General features: G+C 42.3%; 1 protein-coding gene across 2 annotated transcripts; it reads right to left on the reverse strand.

The window, feature by feature from the left end:
• Positions 1-465: 465 nt before the first annotated feature.
• LOC116754945 (histone H3.3A) lies at positions 466-8,602 on the reverse strand. Of its 2 annotated transcripts, none has more exons than XM_032633836.1 (4): positions 8,468-8,602; positions 6,778-6,924; positions 5,445-5,598; positions 466-1,129 (listed from the first exon to the last, which is right to left on the reverse strand). In XM_032633836.1, the coding sequence occupies exons 2-4, from the start codon at positions 6,903-6,905 to the stop codon at positions 1,001-1,003; spliced, it is 411 nt and encodes a 136-aa protein (XP_032489727.1). In that variant the 5' UTR covers positions 6,906-6,924; positions 8,468-8,602; the 3' UTR covers positions 466-1,000. The 2 variants fall into 2 exon arrangements, with proteins under 2 accessions (XP_032489727.1, XP_032489735.1); XM_032633844.1 differs by having other exon boundaries at positions 8,472-8,564.
• Positions 8,603-18,353: the final 9,751 nt, after the last annotated feature.

Consider the following 18,353-nt stretch of genomic DNA (forward strand, 5'->3'; position numbering starts at 1 on the left):
AACTATAGGTGCTTGATTAATAACTTCAGGGTTAATATACAATATCTTAAAATAGCCAGCTCTCTGATGCACCAATTTTTGAAGACTGTTACATTTGCAGTTAAATTACCATTATTCAAAGTTTAATAACAGAGATTATGTTTATAATGTTATAAACTACTTATACAGATTTAACTATTTTCATGTGATTCTGCTGGCCAGCTAGGTTTGGGAATTGCTGGTTAAAAGTACACATATCCATAGTCAAACTCTGGTTTTGGAAAACAGAAATACCATCTTTAAATTTTTAAAAATTTGAGGAAAGCCGGTAGCTCCAGTTTCCTTCCCATACAAAGCTTATACTTTCCTCCTCAACAGTTTCAGATAAAAAGTGACAAAATACCTGATACTAAAATTCTTCTGAATATGGAAATTTCAAGTAAGTTAATTGTACAGATAAGGTTGATAGTAAAGACCAAAAGCAGGTATAGTTTAATGTATTTTAATAGCAAACTTACAGGAACAGCACAGAAGACAGACAACATTAAAAACATGTACTTGCATATAGGACAACTCAGTTAGAAAAGTATAGTGAATGGATGGAATCTACTGTATGATAAAAATGCTACAAACACCATTTAGTTGCAGTCAATAAGAAATTTACTTGTTTTAAAAAAATCCAAATGCTGGCATTGTCCAGAAAAATTTAACAGGTTTATTTATAATTGTTATAAAGTTGAACTGCTGAAACTTGTTCACTGAAACATTTTGACTTGCATTAATGCTTTATGTCCCCGCATTTATATTAAAAATTCACACACAAATGAAAATGGAAAAACTGCCAATACCTCATTTCTGTCCCCCATTTTTCCACCTGCAATCATATACTTAGGTACCTTTTGACCCCACGGGGAAAAAAAAAAAAAATCTAACGTTCAGAACTACCAATAACAGGAAGAGATTTTTTTTTTTTTTTTTTTTTTTTTTTAAAGAATGAAATGTTTCCCATCATGGTGGATTCTTAAGCACGTTCTCCACGTATGCGGCGTGCTAGCTGGATGTCTTTTGGCATAATCGTTACACGTTTGGCATGGATAGCACACAGGTTGGTGTCTTCAAAAAGGCCAACCAGATAGGCCTCACTTGCCTCCTACAACAGGAATAAAGAAAAAAATATTAACAATAGTTAAGTTACATCTGTATCAGTTAAAAAGATGAGGTTTTTGAGGCCTTTAAAAACCTACTTCAGAAGATGCTGACTATTTTACCAAATGCTTACATTTTAAAATCTGTGCGACGAGGCTGAAAGGCAGCTTATGAAAGTGAAAACTCAAGTCTTTATCAAATAATACAAGTCAAATAATTTCACTACTAAAAAAGTTTAATTTTTTTAATGTTATATGTGATTTTTAGTAAACTGAAATGTGTCTTGAGTAAAGCAAAAAATCCAACTTAAATTCTAACATTCATTCTCATCCTAAGATAAATGGAATCATGTATCTAATCCAAAGTAATATACTCTCCTACCCTGCTGTGTCCTTTTTCTGAATCTTACTCACACTTCATTATATCTGTTTGACCACTGATTTCCATCATATGGTCCTCATCTACCTTTCCTTTAAAACCTCAGTTTTACCACTAGAGTGCTACTGGGTCCCAGAACACACCAGATTTGTGTCTTACTTACATACATTGACCTACTTTGCTGAGATATGCCCCCATGCCCCCCACTAACTGCACCTTCCTCTATGCACCCCTATCTGTAATGGCATTTTTGCTACCTCCCAGCATTAACACTGATCCCTCTGGTTTTTCTTAAGACTTTTCTGAAGGCATCTTCTTATCCCTACTTTCACTCAAAAACTGGTAGCTACATGAATCATTCACCAACACTTGGCATGTGAAGAGGAAAAAACGGGAGCTTCTACTTATAATTAACTCTTAAATTGTGAGTACATCTTACAGCTGTCTGAAAAGCTGAAGAATCCTTTAGTCTAGGTTAAAACATCTGCTTACTCATTTTGAAATGAACCTACTGTTTTACCAGTCATCAGTCCAACTGTTTCAGCGGATTAGGAACACACTAAATGAAAGACGATATTTGGCTTCTCTATAAGCAAGTTATTTCTCTGTTTGAGATATATTTAGGGGAAAAAAACCAGATTTTTGTAATTGCTATTTTTGTCCTAATTAAAAAAATTATTTCCATTTTGGAAACTCTAGGTAATAAAACTAAAAGGGAAATACACAGAATACTTGAGCAATTCAAGCCCCACAATACTACGTAACGCACAAGATACAGAGATGGGAAGAACCAGTTTTGCTTTTTACAAACATTTTGACTTTGCCAATAAAACTTGAGATTCTGCTTTTAAAAGAACACAGCAACAATTAATTCAAATGGTTTACGTTATTCTATCTTATGAAAAAAATTATTTCCTACATTTATATCTTCATTCTTTTTAGCCTAATCTCTCTCTTCTATAAAAATCTCTTTTACCTGAAGTTTACTATCCCTACATGTCTTTCTGCAGCATTTGTTATCAAGAGCTAAGTCTTATTTACCTACCCTTTATAGACTACCTAAGATTATTCCATGAAGGAGAAAGCAAACACTCCTCCTGCCCCTGGTTCCCAGGTGCAGGTAACTTTGAACTCCTAATTCCTTGGCAATCATAATGGCCTTGTATACTAGCCATCTTTTAAAGCCCTTAAATTACTTAACAGAGATCTCTAACCCTAAATGAAATTTGCATCTTTTCCTTTTTTCTTCTTGGCCAGGATATGTGGCTGCGGGACAGTTCCCTGACCAAGGATTGAATGCGGCTCCTCAGCTGTGAAAGCGTGGAATCCTAACCGCTGGACCACAAGGGAATTCCCGAAATTTGCATCTTTTCTATGCAATTAGTTCCGTGTATCTTACCTATTCCAAAGAATATATTAAAAGCAAAAGTCCTTAATGTTCGGGGATTAATTCTTGGGATACTCTAGAAATAGGTAAAAAATTTAGGAAACACAGCATACTGTAGCCTACCTACTCTTACGGGTCTGCAACACACATCAGATACTAGGACTGAAGTTCCTCAAGAAAGAAACTAGTTTCTTTTTTGTTTCACCCAGCGTATCTCAGGATTATGCAAATCTAGAAGGCTTCTGCAAAACAACAGCACTATGAGCTGCTATATGGACAAGCCAACAGGTCCTGCAATTCTGAGACCATTTAAGAGTGGAATAATGATCTACTGGCTCCCCTAGTACTACTCAAATGTGGCATGTAGCAGCTGGGCCTCTCAACTGCCATCTTACAACCTGGCTATAGGTTTTATAGAGTTGTGTCTGGTCAGCTCTGGGAGAAGAGTCAATACTCATAGGGAATTTAACCATGACTCATATTTCTAATTCTATTGCTAGTGTCCCAAAGTCTCCTAAACATTAAGGCTATGATAGGAATTAAAGACTGACACATTAACTTATAGCCCAGTGAACGTAATTTTGATAACAGCAAAAGAAAAAGTATCTTATAACTGGAAGAAAATGTTAATTTACAACATTTTGAGTATATTCAATATCTGACTCTTCCACCACTTCAAACCACCAATGTCCATTTTTAACATGATACCTCAGTTCAAACTCTCAGATATTAGGGGCAAAGGCTAAATTTCAAGTTAGCTAATTCTTGATTATCTATGGCAAACCTAGACTAAATTCTCTCCCCTCCTCATTTAGTTGTATTAGAAAAGTTGTAAACTGTGTAATTCTAAAGGCAAAAATAGTGACTTTTGGAATTCTATTTCAACTGCTCTCTTCTATTGCCCTATTTCCATTAGCAAATTCTCCATCTCTGTATCTTTAAGAGAACTGATGTATAAAAACAGCAACACAAAACAAAATAAACTTCTAACAAAGATTACTCTTCCAATAAAGAGCTACCTAATGCAGAGTACTACAGGCAGAATTGAACATTTTGCTCAAAACCAATACAACCACATTTACTGACAAATATAAAACACACACCTTAATAACAGCAATGTGGAAGTTTAGACATGAATTTTAAAAAACAATAGTCTTTTACTCAGACTGTTTAGTAATCAATTTACAAAGCTCTATCATTGACACTTAAGCTCAACAATGTTGGACTTTCAAGTATAGTGTGTTCTTTAAGCAGAGCCCTGCTAACTCTAACTACAAAACAAAATTGGCAGCTTTAGATCAATGCTTGAGAATATCAATAATATTTCTATATTTAAAATTAGTGGGGAAAATGTGATTAGCAATTACAGTAATAAAACAAAATGGGATCTAAAGATAGTCAATGATTAAAACAGAAGATAAGGGTTTTAAATAACAGCACTGGAAGATTTTAGTAGTTTGAAATTTCAGTAATTTCAATTCATTGAGAATTTAATGGATGCCTACTCCTGGAATTTACCAATCAAATGAAGTTCAGACTAACCATAGAAACAGCTCAACCAATTACACTTCAGGGTAGAATCCACCTATCAAATCTCCCTCACACATAAAGGAAAAGCTTGGCAACAGCAGCCTTGAAAAATCCTCCAATGGAGTGTATGTAGATTCTGGACCCTCCCCCAAAAGAGATTCCGATTCAGGTCTGTGGAGGTGCCTAGCCATCTGCAATTTTAATCACCTCTAACCCCACGCTCTGAAGGAGGTGGCAGTCTTACCATACTTTGAGTTACAATGAATGCCAAACTCGTTAACATTATAGGTTACTTAAGTGATTGATGTTAATTATACCCACATACCTAATCAAATACCTTACTTGTGGGCATTTCAAGTTTTAATCTTGGCACAAACCACCAGTATTTCAAATAGACAACCACAGCTAAAACAGTACTTCTCAAAGTTCTGACACACTGGAGCTAAGAATAAATTCACTATGTTTCCCATTTAAGTGGAAATCCATACATAATCCCCTTTAGCAAACTACAAGTCTTCCAATTTCTCTTTACAAGCCTAGTATCTTTTTCTCCTTATCGTCAACCTAATCCTAACTACCACTCATGCTTCTTTTACCTCAATGCATAGTTCTTTTATGCTGCCTGTTCCCATCCCAGATATTATGTTCTCTCCACTTGCAACTGCCTCTTCAGGCCCAGGAAGCCATTTATTCTAACATTCCTTTTATATCAGTCACTGTTTGAAACTAATTACCAATTACCTCTAGCCCCATGACTTCTTGATGTCCTGCAGCAACTGTAAGCCAAACCAGAAGGTTCTTTTTCCCTTTAAACACTGCAACGTCTAAAATTTTAAAATCTTATGTCTGCTTGTATGACCTTGAGCAACTTAACCTTTCTGACATCTTAACAGTGAAATAGATAAGACCTACCTCATCCGCTTGTGATGATTAAATTTAACAAGCATATGCAAAGATTTAGAATTGTTCTTGGTACAAAGCAGGAACGGCCAACTCCTAGAGCCCTTCCCACCTGCCATTTTACCTGCAAAGCACCAATAGCTGCACTCTGGAAGCGCAGATCTGTTTTGAAGTCCTGAGCAATTTCCCGCACCAGACGCTGGAAGGGAAGTTTGCGAATCAGAAGTTCAGTGGACTTCTGATAACGTCTAATTTCACGGAGTGCCACAGTACCAGGCCTTTAAAAACAAAACACAATAAAGACACGGTTACCAAATACATAAAAAACATAAAAGAGTGGTCATCAGCTTTAAAAAGACGCACTTTTCAAAAAATAAATCACCCAACTATTCTTCAGCTTCTGTATCAAATTTCACTTCTTAATTTATGACCCGAATATTCAAGTCTGTTAAGAGTAACACAACAATCCTTTAAAGCAAAAAGCATGATATTAAAGTAGATTCCTGGCAGGGGGGTTTAATCAAAGTCCCCTTTATTTTCTTCCTCTTTAACATATATATCACTAACTTGTTATAATTACAACTTGGGAAAGTACTAGGCCACAAATAAAGAGGTCAAAATTGTTCAGACTCTTCTCAATTTGGCAGCACTCTCCTTCTTCCCACTGGCACCCCCAATTCTTCTAAAAGACCTACCAGCACAACCCAATGAGTTTCCTTTAAAAAATACACTTATGGCATTTAAGCGTGATTTCCCAGAATACCTTTGAACACTGCACATCCCTCATGAATGATTAAATGTGAATACTCTTTTATGGTGTATCTTCTATATGGAAGTTTTCTTTCTTTCTTTTTAAAACTAATTTTAAGCAAGAAATTTACCTCAATTCTGACTTATTTCTTCCACTTTTATTTTAGGCTAACTGTAAAATCATTTGCGGAAGGCACCTAAATACAGACAACTTCTGCCCTCTAATGGCAGATGCCCTTAACAACACTGATCAGGTTAGTTCAAAACTGTGCTAACAGAAGGAAATAAACCAATTCAAGTAAATGAAGGACTTACCTAAAACAAAATGACCCCCAATCTTGATTAAATTACTTTACCAAGAGAAAGAGTATCCTCAAAAATGTATTTAAAAACACTTTACTATTTAAAAAATATACATTACACCTAACAGCTAAATAAAATGTTACCCTATCCCATTAACGTTATTAGTGATACAACCTCTCCTCTGGGCTATGGGCAGGATCATGGCTTCAAAATTAAACATGTTCCCAATAAAACCTAACACTAAATTATATATATATTTTAAAGTATTAGTAAATATTCAAAAGGAAAAATTATTAGTTTCTCTAAAGCAAAAAGTATAATTATACATCTTTTTATTAAATTATACAGATACTGCTTCGGGAGATAGGCTTTGTCCCATTTTTTCCCTCCTCTTGTTTTAATACCTGTAACGATGAGGTTTCTTCACCCCTCCAGTAGAGGGCGCACTCTTGCGAGCGGCTTTCGTAGCCAGTTGCTTCCTCGGTGCTTTACCACCGGTCGATTTGCGGGCAGTCTGCTTTGTACGAGCCATGGTATAAAGACCTCCTTACCTACCAGCATCAAAACACAAAAATCACCATATGCAACTAACAAACATACAAGTTTTCCTGCCATTACCACCGCCCCCCCCCAAAAAAAATCTGGAAATTATGATCAGTATAAAAAAAGAATGTCTGTAATGTTACATAATTTTAAAGTGTGCAGATTACGTCTACCACCCAAATATGACTTCCTGAAACAAACTGTAGTACTAGAAAATTGTTAGCGTTAACACCAACCATCTCTCAAAAATGCCAAATCTGAGCGATAAACGGCAAAACAAAAAGACCCCTGACAGCCTTCACTTCAGTTTCTTTAATTAAAGTAGAAATTAGAAATGTCTGTAAATATTCGATCCACTAACAAGTCAAAAGAACGAAGCCACAAACCACGGAAAGGTCGAGTCAAATTACAGCAAAAAAGGTTTTGGTCACCCCCCCCCCCCGCCGCCCCCCCCCCTTACGTCTGGCAGTTGATAGACTGCTGTAAATATCTGAAAACATTCCTGCTTCTGCATCTCTACAGTTCTGTTGACAAAAAGGCGTCTCAAAAAACAAGAGAGGAACAACAGCTACCACCAGCGAGCATTCTACAAAGCACCGTCCTGGCGTCCAGTCCTCAGAAGCTTCGCAGTGAAATTAAAAAAAAAAAGTGCCCCGCACCCAGGCTTTAATTAACGCACGGGACCGGCCGACCAGTCCACCCCAAGCACCACATAAACTTTTGGTTTCGCCTCCTCCGGCCCCTCGGCACAGGGTCCCCCAGCCTGCCCGCCTCGCTCCCAGCGTCTCGCGCAGGCACAAACTCGGCTCCCAGACCAGAACAAAATGGAAACAATCGCAAAACGTATCCGATTCCCTACCAAAGAGACAAAACACCAAATCGCTCGAAAATAGCCCGATCCCCTGCCACGTGCCGCCCTCCAAAATGCAAAAGTTTTTTTTGTGCATTTCAAATGCATCAAGTTTCCGCTTCTCTAAAAAAGGAGAAAAAAATGTTTCTCTTTAAAAAATTTTCCTCCTTTTTCAAATGGGGAAGAGAGAAACGGGGGAAAAAATATGGTCGGTGACCAGAGAAGAGAGACAAGATGGTGAAGCTTAGCAACAACTGTGGGGAGGCAGCAAAAAGCGAGTTACCCCAGGGTGGGAAGCAGCGGCGATTTCCACCCTTTTCCCGCTCGAAAACTGGGGTCCGGGGTCCGGGGGCGGTAGTTAAGAGGCCCGCGCGGGTCGTGGTGAAGGTCTGGGGTCCCGGGAAGGGGCGGCGGGCGGGATTTCACCGAAGAAAGAGGAGCCAGGGGCGCGGGGAGGGAGAGCAGGCTCGGCGACGCGGCGGTTGCTGCTGTTGGGCTGAGGCGGCGAGAGACTGGGGAGCCGCCGGAGCCGCCGTCGCCTGAGGGGTGAGGGAAACTCGCTCCTCACCTCCATTTCTGGGCCAAAAAGTTTGTGGGCCAAGCCGGAGGGACCGTGGGTCCCCTCACCGCACCGCCGGGGCCCGGCCCGGGGTTGACGGCAAGCGGGGCTCGGTTCCGGGTAAGCGGGCAGACGGGGAAACTTACCCCCCTTCTCCTTCGGCTGGAGCTCAGCGAGCTAGAGGCGGCGCTGGCGTCGGAGAGCGACAGCGGCGCGGCGGCGGCAGCGAACACAATTGAAAGATGGCTGACACCGAGGCTATCCCCCAACACGCGCCGCCCCGCCCCCGCGCCGCGCGCCAACCAATCACACACAATGGAGGGAAGGCTCGGCCCCGCCCCCGCCCCTCGCTCGCGCCCCGCCTCCGCCCCTCCCCCCACGCGCCCGTTCGCTGGCGCGCGCTCGCCCCTCCCCCGCGCGCCGCCCGCTCCCTCCTCCCGGCCGCCTCGCGCAGTGTGTGTACAAACACAAAAGACACGCCGAAGGGCCGCCGGCTCCGGCCGAGAAGGCCGTCCGCCCGCCCCCGTTTTAACTCCGACTCTCCGGCCCCGCACTCCCACCCTGCTCCGTGCGCACACGTCTTGGCACTCGGGAAGCCCGGGTTTGGGGCGCCGAGGGGGAAGTGAGGGGGGAGGAGCGGGCGGGAGGAGGCGCGGTCGGTGAACACCCGGCCTGCGGGCGTCTCAGGCCGCGGCGGGGAGGGCGAGGGAGGGGGCGCCCAGCTCCGGCGCGGGCCCAGGCGCGCGTCCCCGAGGCGCCCCGGGCGGCGTGGGGGCGGGGAGGAGGGCACCGCCGGTCGGGTCGGTGCACCCCAGTTGAAAACACTACCCAACCGGAAGCTTGCAAATAGCAGCCTAGCGTCCCACGTCCACTTTCGGATGGGGCTGCTCTAGCCGCTGGCAGGGCTGCTGGACTGCAGTCTTCACGGTTTCTCTCCGGGCCAGGTGCGGCCGGCCCGCCCGTAGACAACTTTAGTCGCTCAACACACCGGCCCGGGCCGTGGCGGGCCCCGCGGTGCGGGCTGTAGGCAGTCCGCAAGGGCTCTGCCACCTAGGACGCCCGGCCCCGCGCAGGTGGCATCTCCAGGGCCGAGGGGCCGGGGCTCGCCTTTTTCCTGGGCCGGGATGCCTGATGCAAGATGGCTGTATTTTGTAAGCCTCTAAAACAATGTGTGGAATACACAGCTAACTGCACCAGAGCCTCACTACCAGTCCTGACAGCTTGTCCTACTAGCAAGTTCGGCCTTTTAACCTTTTCAGTATTCGGTAGAATTGCGAAATACTGGATAGTCAAGTGTTGTCAGCAGCTTCTGCATAGTTTAGATGCGGCGGAAAACGGCAGAAATAAGGAAAACGTGGTTTGGGGATTATCACATTTATCCATTTTCCAATTCTCAGTAGCATAGGAAACAGACTTCAGGTTCAAGTCATCCACGTTGTCAGCTCATTGGCCTTAGACTATCTGTACCGTCCCTAGATGGTTTTGACAGCACTCGCAACCATGTGTGAGGGTTTTCAATAGAAGTGTCATGAAGACATCCCATAGGATAGTGAAGGAGATAAATTTCATAGATGGAGGGCATAACTACTACTGGTAGTCTGAAGATCTTATAAAGCATCTTAGTCATAAACATTATCCTGAAATGGATATATGGAAATCAGATATGAAAGATTATCCTGAAACGGATATATGGAAATCAGATATGAGAGAGGGAGTAGATTTGTCCAAGGACACTTGAGTGATGAAGAGACCCAGGAGAAACCAAAAAAAATCCAGGCCTCCTGTTTCATTATTATTTAATGAATGTTAAGTGTGTGTGGTTGCTCTGCAGAATACATGCAATCTGCAAGCCTCTCCTAAAAGCATGTATGCAAAAGAGCTTAGGCTGAGCTGCCAGCAAAGACTTCCTATAATTCGGGCCAAGAAGAGGTTTCTTTGCTTGTTTTTATGTTTTGTTTTGAGGAAACCAAAATATTTGTTGGGTTTTTTTCCAGGAGTTTTCCAGGAAGGCTGTTGTACATCAATTAAACTCATCATATCTTCAAGAAATGTTAAATGACACTGGTAACGTTCTCTTTATATGCTAGATTTTTCCATAGCTTCTATTTTTTGTCTTCAAAATATTTTTAAGGACAGGAAAGACTATTTTAGGTGAAATAGTTCTGATCTTGGATTATCTGAACCTACTCAGCTGTCCATATGTAAAATAGGAGTGATATTTATTTGTGTGAAGATAGGCCACAAGTTTTTTCTAGTTGTAGGATCAAGTACGTTTAGCACCTAGGTAGGTGCCTGGTTACCTACCTAGTGGCTTCTGGAAGTTTTCTCACTGAGTGAATATTTATTGGGTACCAACTGTGCCTGGCACAGTTCTGGGTGCTGGAAGACAGCAGTGAACAACACAAGCCCTCATGGGGCTTATAATCTCTGGAAGCATTGCTTTGCACAGGGAAGTAGCACTTGGAAGAGGGAAGGAAAGATGTCCTTTGGAGTCCTAAGATTGGCAAAAACTGTAGCTGAGGGGAGAAGAGCACTTTAGAGTCAGATGATGGGGGAAGGAAAGCTGTCAGGACAAAAAGGGATTCTAAAGGGGGTACCAGGGTCAGTCCTGAATTGGCTTTACTTCTAGAACTCTTGGGTTAATAATGGCTTCAAAATTTGGAGTTTAAAAAACAATGGAGGGACTTCCCTGATGGTCCAGTGGTTAAGGCTCCATTCTCCCAATGCAAGGGGCCCGGGTTCGATCCCTGGTCAGGGAACTAGATCCTGCATGCTGCAACTAAAGATCCTGCATGCTGCAACTAAAGATCCCGCATGCTGCAACTAAGACCCAGTGCAGCCAAATGAATTTAAAAAAAAAAAAAAGAGAGAGAAAAAAAAAAAAAACAGTGGAGAGGAGGGGAGCAAAAGCTTTTAAGTTAAAACATTTTCCCTAGAGTAGAAATCTTATGGTCACTAATTCAGATTTATTTATGAGTAAAAGTTTAAAAAGTAGAATGGAAAGGACTTTAAAAGCACCACTATTGATATCTGTTTAGCTTGTGAATCAGTCCAATGCAAAGATTACTGCCTCAAGGAGCTGTTGCTTCTGGCCACTCAGTTGCTGTACCCATGCACACTTTATCACATCACCCTTCCTCTTTATCACATTGATTTAAATCTGTCATATTTGTTTACTTGCTTGTTATGTCTCTTCCCCAGAGAATGTCAACTGTAGGACAGCAGTGGTCTTATCTCTTTCTTTCCACTGCACTAGCACTGCCACCTCTACTCTACTCCCCCCACCCCTGCCAGTGTGGGGCTGTCCCCATTTGTTGAATATTAGGTGATCTCATCCAGTCCCATGGAATTGTCAAACATACACAAAAGGAGAGTAATATGATGAACCTCTAGGTACCCATCAGCTAGCTTCAAAGATGATCTACTCATGCCCAATCTTGTGTTTCATCTACGCCTGTACTCATTCTTCCTACCTCCCCCCACTCAAATGATTTTGAAGCAAATTGCAGGCTTTACATCATTTTACCTGTAGATATTTCAGTATTGTAATCATTGATTAATGATTCATATGCCCATTAAATCTCTTATCGTCTATGATTCTATTTGCCCTTTGTTGAAAACTATGTCCTGAGACTTTGGATCCCAGTGTCCTCTTTCCATAACTGTCCCTCCTTCAGTGTTGCCCGGTAAATGGCATTATGATTTACTTAACTGCTTAAACCGAAAAGTGTAGGCATCCTACTTAAGCCTCCCTTTCTTTCATTCCCATAGTCCTATTGGTCCTACCTATGAAAAGCTTCTCAGAATGACCTACTCCTTTCCTCCTCTCCTCACCTCTCACCTGGCCCCCAGTTACTTCCTATATGACCTTTCTCTTTCCACTCTTGCACCTCTGTATTCCATTCTCTACGCTGCATGCAGAGATTAGATTTATAGAATGTAAATCAGCTTAAGTCATACCCTTGTGTAAATGCATTCAGAGGCTTCCCACTGCTTTTGGTTAAATGCAAGGCCTAGCATCACTTCTGCCCTCTCCAGTGGTATTCTGCTCCAGCCCTGCTACCTTACCTTTCAAGCTCTTCCCTCCTGAGGGTCATTTCACTGTGTTTCGCAGCTTGAATGCTCTCCCCAAGCTTTTCACAGGGCTGGCTCCCTCATCTTCTAAGGCAGCTTTTCCACTTTTCCATGTCTCTTAGAAAAAGATCCTCTTTGTACGGTACACTGAGGAAAAGTGAAGGGGATTTGGAGCGATTCAAATAGAACTTGATTAAAACTTTCGTTATACATTTTTATATTACATAATCACTATGAAAGAAAATAATTACATTTTAAAGAAGATAATACGTATCAAACTTGTGTAAAACTCCCAAATAAAACGTTTTCAAAGTTTTTAATGGGAAATGTTGAGCTTACATCCATGAGCATAATTTTTTATATCAGGTTTTATACTTGAAATGGCCACGTGCCATTCCTGATCAAGATTTTAGGATGAAGAGCTCTTAAAATTCTTGATGATCTTACTGAAAAACTTCAAAATAATTGTTTTCAGTCATTCAAAGAAGTGTAACTGTTGAAGTTATATATTTAAAATTCTTGCCTTTCTTTCATTGACAAATGTAAACTTGGAATTTCTTGTTAATGGATTTTGAATCTAATTAAACTTTTTAAAGGTCAAGTATTTTAAAATTATGATACAGCTCAAATTTGCAAAATGCACATATTGCTAAGCAGTCACCCTGTAGGTGCCTTGGTCACCACCAAAAAGAGTCTAAAATAGTGAGAAGTACCTGGTAGGAGAACGGAAGTTCAAATCTGCACCAGCAGCCCTGTTCAGCCTCCTTGTCCCCAGCCCAGACTGGCTGCATTTTGGGCTACACCAACACTCCCTGGGCACCTGGCATGGTATTCCTCTGTCTCCTTGTCCATGATGGGCAGTGTTCCCTGCCGCAGAACTAAAGCAAGCATGAGGGGCTAGAACACCTCCTGGGCTGTGTTCAGCATATCACATGGAACAGTGGGTCGTGGGCACCACTTATCTGCTCAGCTCTGTGCCAACCATGGGGCACAGGTCAGACCCATGCCTCTCGGGCTGCCCTCCAAGGAGCCTCAGAAGGGGCTGCTCACAGCCAGGAGCCCTGGGCCATAGGACTGAGAGGACCTATCTCCTGGTACCTACGTAGCCCAAAGTGAAGACCACTGGATGACTCTGAGGTCTCAGTTCAATGTCACCCCTCAGAGAGCCACCCTGTCTTCCTTGCCCCCCACCCCTCATGTAATACTCGGTCACATTTCCATGCTTATTTCCATCAGCAGTTCTCACAACCTGATGTTTTGATTCATTTGCTGATCAGTGGTCTCCCCAACTAGACTGTAAACTTGATGAGAGCAAGGACCTTGATATTTTATACACTGTTCTGTCCCTGTCAACTTGCGTAGTACCCAGTCCATGCTGGACACTTAATAACTGTTTGATGGATAAATAAACAAAAAGTGACCATAGTTTATAGAGTTTTATAACCAATTTTTAAATGTATTTTGTTTGCAGGATATTCACATCTGAGAAAATGTACCTCTTAGAGTTAATGAGCTATGATATCTTTCTCCGTATTCTCATCAGTATAAGGAAGGTAAATCTTTTTCTCATGGTGAAGTTGTGAGGATGAATGTGCTTTTGACCAGGGCTAACCGTCACTATTAATGTTTTATAAATTTCGAACACTCATTAAGTGACTAATGGCATCTATTATCATTATTTTCTGCTCACCAAGCAGCCTTGGGATCGTAGTTGGGCTCCTTATGTAGATTGGAGGTGCCCTCCCCAGGATCCTGGAGATTGTCACATTTCTTTGTAAATGAATAAACGGGTGTCCCAGTTCTACATCAGTCTTGGTGAAGTGAGTTGGTGTAGGTCTGCCCTGAAGAAGGACGGCCAAGAGGTTAAGTGGTTTCTAAGACCACAAGGCCCAGAGCCAGGCCTTTGAACCATTGTGAATTCATACATATAAATGGCACCTGGTGAAGTTGTTGGACATTAGACAGCCTTTGAGACACTCCCCAACCCCTTTCTTCAAACTCCAACATTCTAATATAATGATCTTGACACTTGCTAAGTATTAATAAACAGGTGAGAAAATCCTATTTCATAAAAAAGCCTTTAAAAAAAAGAGGATTCTCTCTTTTTAAAAAAATCCCCCCTTTTCCAAGAACTGGATTAATTGTCCAAGTTCAAAGAAAAGTAAGGTTCAAGAGGTATACTGCCTTTGGGACCTCCCCAGTGACGCAGTGGTTAAAAATCCGCCTGTTAATGCAGGGGACACAGGTTTGATCCCTGGTCCGGGAAGATCCCACATGCCACAGAGCAACTAAGCCCATGCGCCACAACTCCTGAAGCCCACGCGCCTAGAGCCCGTGCTCCTCAACAAGAGAAGCCACCGCAATGAGAAGCCCGTGCATCACAGTGAAGCCCCTGCTTGCTGCAACTAGAGAAAGCCCATGTGCAGCAACAAAGACCCAACGCAGCCAAAAAAAAAAAAAAGTACTACCTTCTCCTCTGGGAATAAGAGGAGTTATGCTTCCTTTGACAGACAGAATATTCTACTCTGCAGAGCTTGCCTGTCAGAAGAACAAGGACTTGAATTACCAGGGAGCCCTGAACTGCCTGGTACCATTTTTTAATGGTTCAAGCAGTGGTGTTCCCCTTTTCTAGTATCAAAAAAAGAGTAAATTCTTTCTTCTATAATCCCCTTTCTCACTCCTAGCATTTATAAGAATACCTCAAATACCAGACAAGTTAACTTATCCCTAGTATATTAAGATTTTTTCTTTTTAATAGACTATTTTTCCCAATTATATTAAAATTTAAATTATGGAACACATGGGGACTTCCCTGGTGATCCAGTGGCTGAGACTTCATGCTCCCAATGCAGGGGGTTCGGCTCTATCCCTGGTCAGGAAACTAGATCCCATATGCCGCAACTAAGTGCAGACTGCAACTAAAGATCCTGCATACCACGACTAAAAAGATCCTACACGTGGCAACGAAGATCCCACATGGCACAACTAAGACCCGGCACAGCCAAATAAATAAAGAAATATTTTTTTAAAATTATGGAACATACGTTATCAAACCTTAAGTATGAAGTCTTTACCTGGAAAGGAAAATTTCTAAGTCACCTCAGTCTAAAAATCCATGCACCTCCGCTATATTCTTAGATGGCTTGTCCTACCCTAGGTTGGAATGAAAGAGCTTAGGGCTCATATGGCTCCCTGTTGAGACAGTAAGTTTCCCTAACACCACTTCCAACACTGACATCCACCAACAGCAAGACCCATCCTGGACACACTGCCCCTCATAGAGGGAACTCTTTCTACTCAAGCTCAGCTCAGCTAGGGTTTCCAGATAAAATGGTGCCTGGGACATATTTATACTAAACAATATTTTGTTGTTTTTCTGAAATTCAAATTTAGCTGGGCATCCTGTATTTTTATTTCCTAAGTCTAACAGCCCTTACGCATGCTAAGGGGATATTCCTCTCAACTTTCCATGACCCCAGCTCCCATTGCTCAAGCTTCTCTAAGCTTCTTCAGCAACTGAATCTGGCTTCCTTTCGTGGGCTGGCAGGGCTGGTGTCTGCCGGCACTCTTGCCACACCCATCTTACCCTTTCTAGAAAGCAGTGTTCCATGTAAGATCTCCACACTCAAGGAGTTTCCAGGCCCTCTCAGGTCTCTTCTGGGGCCTTTAGAACCCTCCACCGTCATGGCGAAGTGCCGTAATAGCTGAGGTTATTACTCTGTTCTCCCTCCTAAATATTCTGCCGAGAAACTACCCCAGGAAGCAGTCTGGAGTCCTTGTCACATCCTGCCAGCGCTGTGAGGTTTGACAGTGCTATCTGAGTTCAATTCCTACTTAGTCCTTCCCCCAGCAGAACCTACCCAATGATGACTGACACCCATGGCACAGCCAGGATCAAAGGAGACCAAGTAGGAAGGGAGGGGACTTTGGAGGCAAACAGGACTGAGTTTGAATCCTACCTCTGCCACTAATCAACGGAGCGTTAACCTTTCTGGGTCTTAGTTTCCTCGTCTGTAAAATGAGCAAAATTACCTTAAAGTGTAATAATAATCCTACCTTGCCAGGTCACTAAGGATCAGAAAGAATAAATACAGAGCACCTGACACAGAGTACGGGCTCCACAAATGACCATCATTGTGTCAAACCTGTCTTTACTGCTTTCAAAAGGTATGATCTACTATGTATCATTGCAATTTAAAGTAGCTGTGTTAATAGTTCCCAAACACGTGGGCAAACTGTAACCTTTTTTGAAGCTTAAAGGTGCAGGTTAGCTTGAAAGAATTTGTCATGCTTTGTTTAGCTTCAGTCCCCTGCTAGGTAGCTAGTCAGCGCCCCCCCAGGACATAGTATGGGCCCAGTACTTCTACATAAGGTTTAAGAAGAAGCTTAATTAAACAATAACCACATTATTAGAAGCCCCACAATGTCCCCCAGTCTCTGAGGTGGAACAGTAATTGCAGAATCAGGAGGGAGGAAGATCTTTCTATGCTGGATCCACAGGAGTGTTAACATCTCAGAGAGAGAGACAGGGAGAGAGAGAGACTGACTCTGCCTAGGTGATGTTTTGGCCTGTGAGTAGTGTCCTTCCCTGGATATTCTCTCTGATGACCCTTGGGGGTCAAAAAGGACACCCTGCTGCTACTCCCCTTATTCTATGGAGGAGGCTCTCCCTGACTTTACAGATGACTCAGTTATCTTGGAATGATATGTTTATGTTTCCTCCAAGAGTGATCAGGTTTTCCTTGCCTCTGGGTTATCTTGAACACCAAAAGTAGCTTCTTCACACCTAGTTACCAGGATTCACAGATGAGAGATCTGTTGTCATTTCAGAGGCAAAGTTTCTCTCCCTAGGTGCCTTAAACTTATTAGGAGATGAAGAAACCCCAACACATTAAACATGGTTTATACAAAGATTATTAAAAATCTTTTATATGCACTATTGCCCCCTACAAATTTTCATGCGTGGGCATAGACTCCCTCCATTTCCTAATCGGACCAGTGCTGGGAAAATTTAGAAGTTATATATGTGCCAGGAAATGGGAAAAGAAAATTGAAAAACATTGATTTAAATAATTCTGGTTAAAAAATAGTAGGTATTTGGACTGAATAGATGTTTTTTTTTCTTACTTTATTGCAGTATATGCTTTCCAAATTTTTATTTTTATAGTGAGACTGTATTACTTCTATAGTTAGAAAAAATGGAAGTGCAAAAACTGGGAAAAGGCACCCACGGCTCCTGACAGAGTGACTGGGAATGGCAGACACAGAAAAATGGCTCTGCTCCGGGGTTTGCCTCTTACAAATGTGTGGCCAGGCTCTGCCCACAGATCTGAACAGGATCTGCTAACTGCTCACTAGGTGTGAACAAGGGCAATTCGCGTCGGTTCAACAAGCATCTATTGAGTGCCCACCGTGTGCCTGGCACTATGCTAGGCACTTGCTACAAAGGCAAAAAGATAGCCCTTGTCCTATTGAGAAAGGGATCATCTCAACATGGTGTGATGTGTTCTCCATTCGAGGCATTTCAGGAGTTCTGTGGGAGCACCAAGGAAACCTCAGGGTCAGGGAACATTTGGGAAGTGGCAACACCTAAACTTTCTTTAAAATATTTTCAACATTTTAAAATATTTTCTTATAAGGAAGAAAGTTATTACAGATAACTACTTCTAACAGTTTGTATTTTCAAATATTTTGACTTCTTTCTTTCTTTTTTTTTTTTTTAATAAATTTATTTATTTTTGGCTGCGTTGGGTCTTCACTGAGGCATGCGGGCTTTCTCTAGTTGCGGCGAGCGGGGGCCACCCTTCGTTGCGGTGCGCGGGCTTCTCATTGCGGTGGCTTCTCTTGTTGCAGAGCACGGGCTCCAGGCGCGCAGGCTCAGCAGTTGTGACGCACGGGCTTAGTTACTCCGCGGCATGTGGGATCTTCCCGGACCAGGGCTCGAACCCGTGTCG

This window comes from Phocoena sinus, chromosome 1 (assembly GCF_008692025.1).
Source record: "Phocoena sinus isolate mPhoSin1 chromosome 1, mPhoSin1.pri, whole genome shotgun sequence".
Taxonomy (NCBI): Eukaryota; Metazoa; Chordata; class Mammalia; order Artiodactyla; family Phocoenidae; genus Phocoena; species Phocoena sinus.

What these genes read in the sequence shown, in the direction of transcription:
- LOC116754945 (XM_032633836.1), bottom strand. Translation starts at nt 6,905, where the DNA reads ATGGCTCGTACAAAGCAGACTGCCCGCAAATCGACCGGTGGTAAAGCA. An exon ending in AAGAAACCTCATCGTTACAG is followed by an intron (nt 5,599 to 6,777) that starts GTATTAAAACAA and finishes TTGTTTTTAAAG; the next exon opens with GCCTGGTACTGTGGCACTCC. An exon ending in CAGCTATTGGTGCTTTGCAG is followed by an intron (nt 1,130 to 5,444) that starts GTAAAATGGCAG and finishes TTCCTGTTGTAG; the next exon opens with GAGGCAAGTGAGGCCTATCT.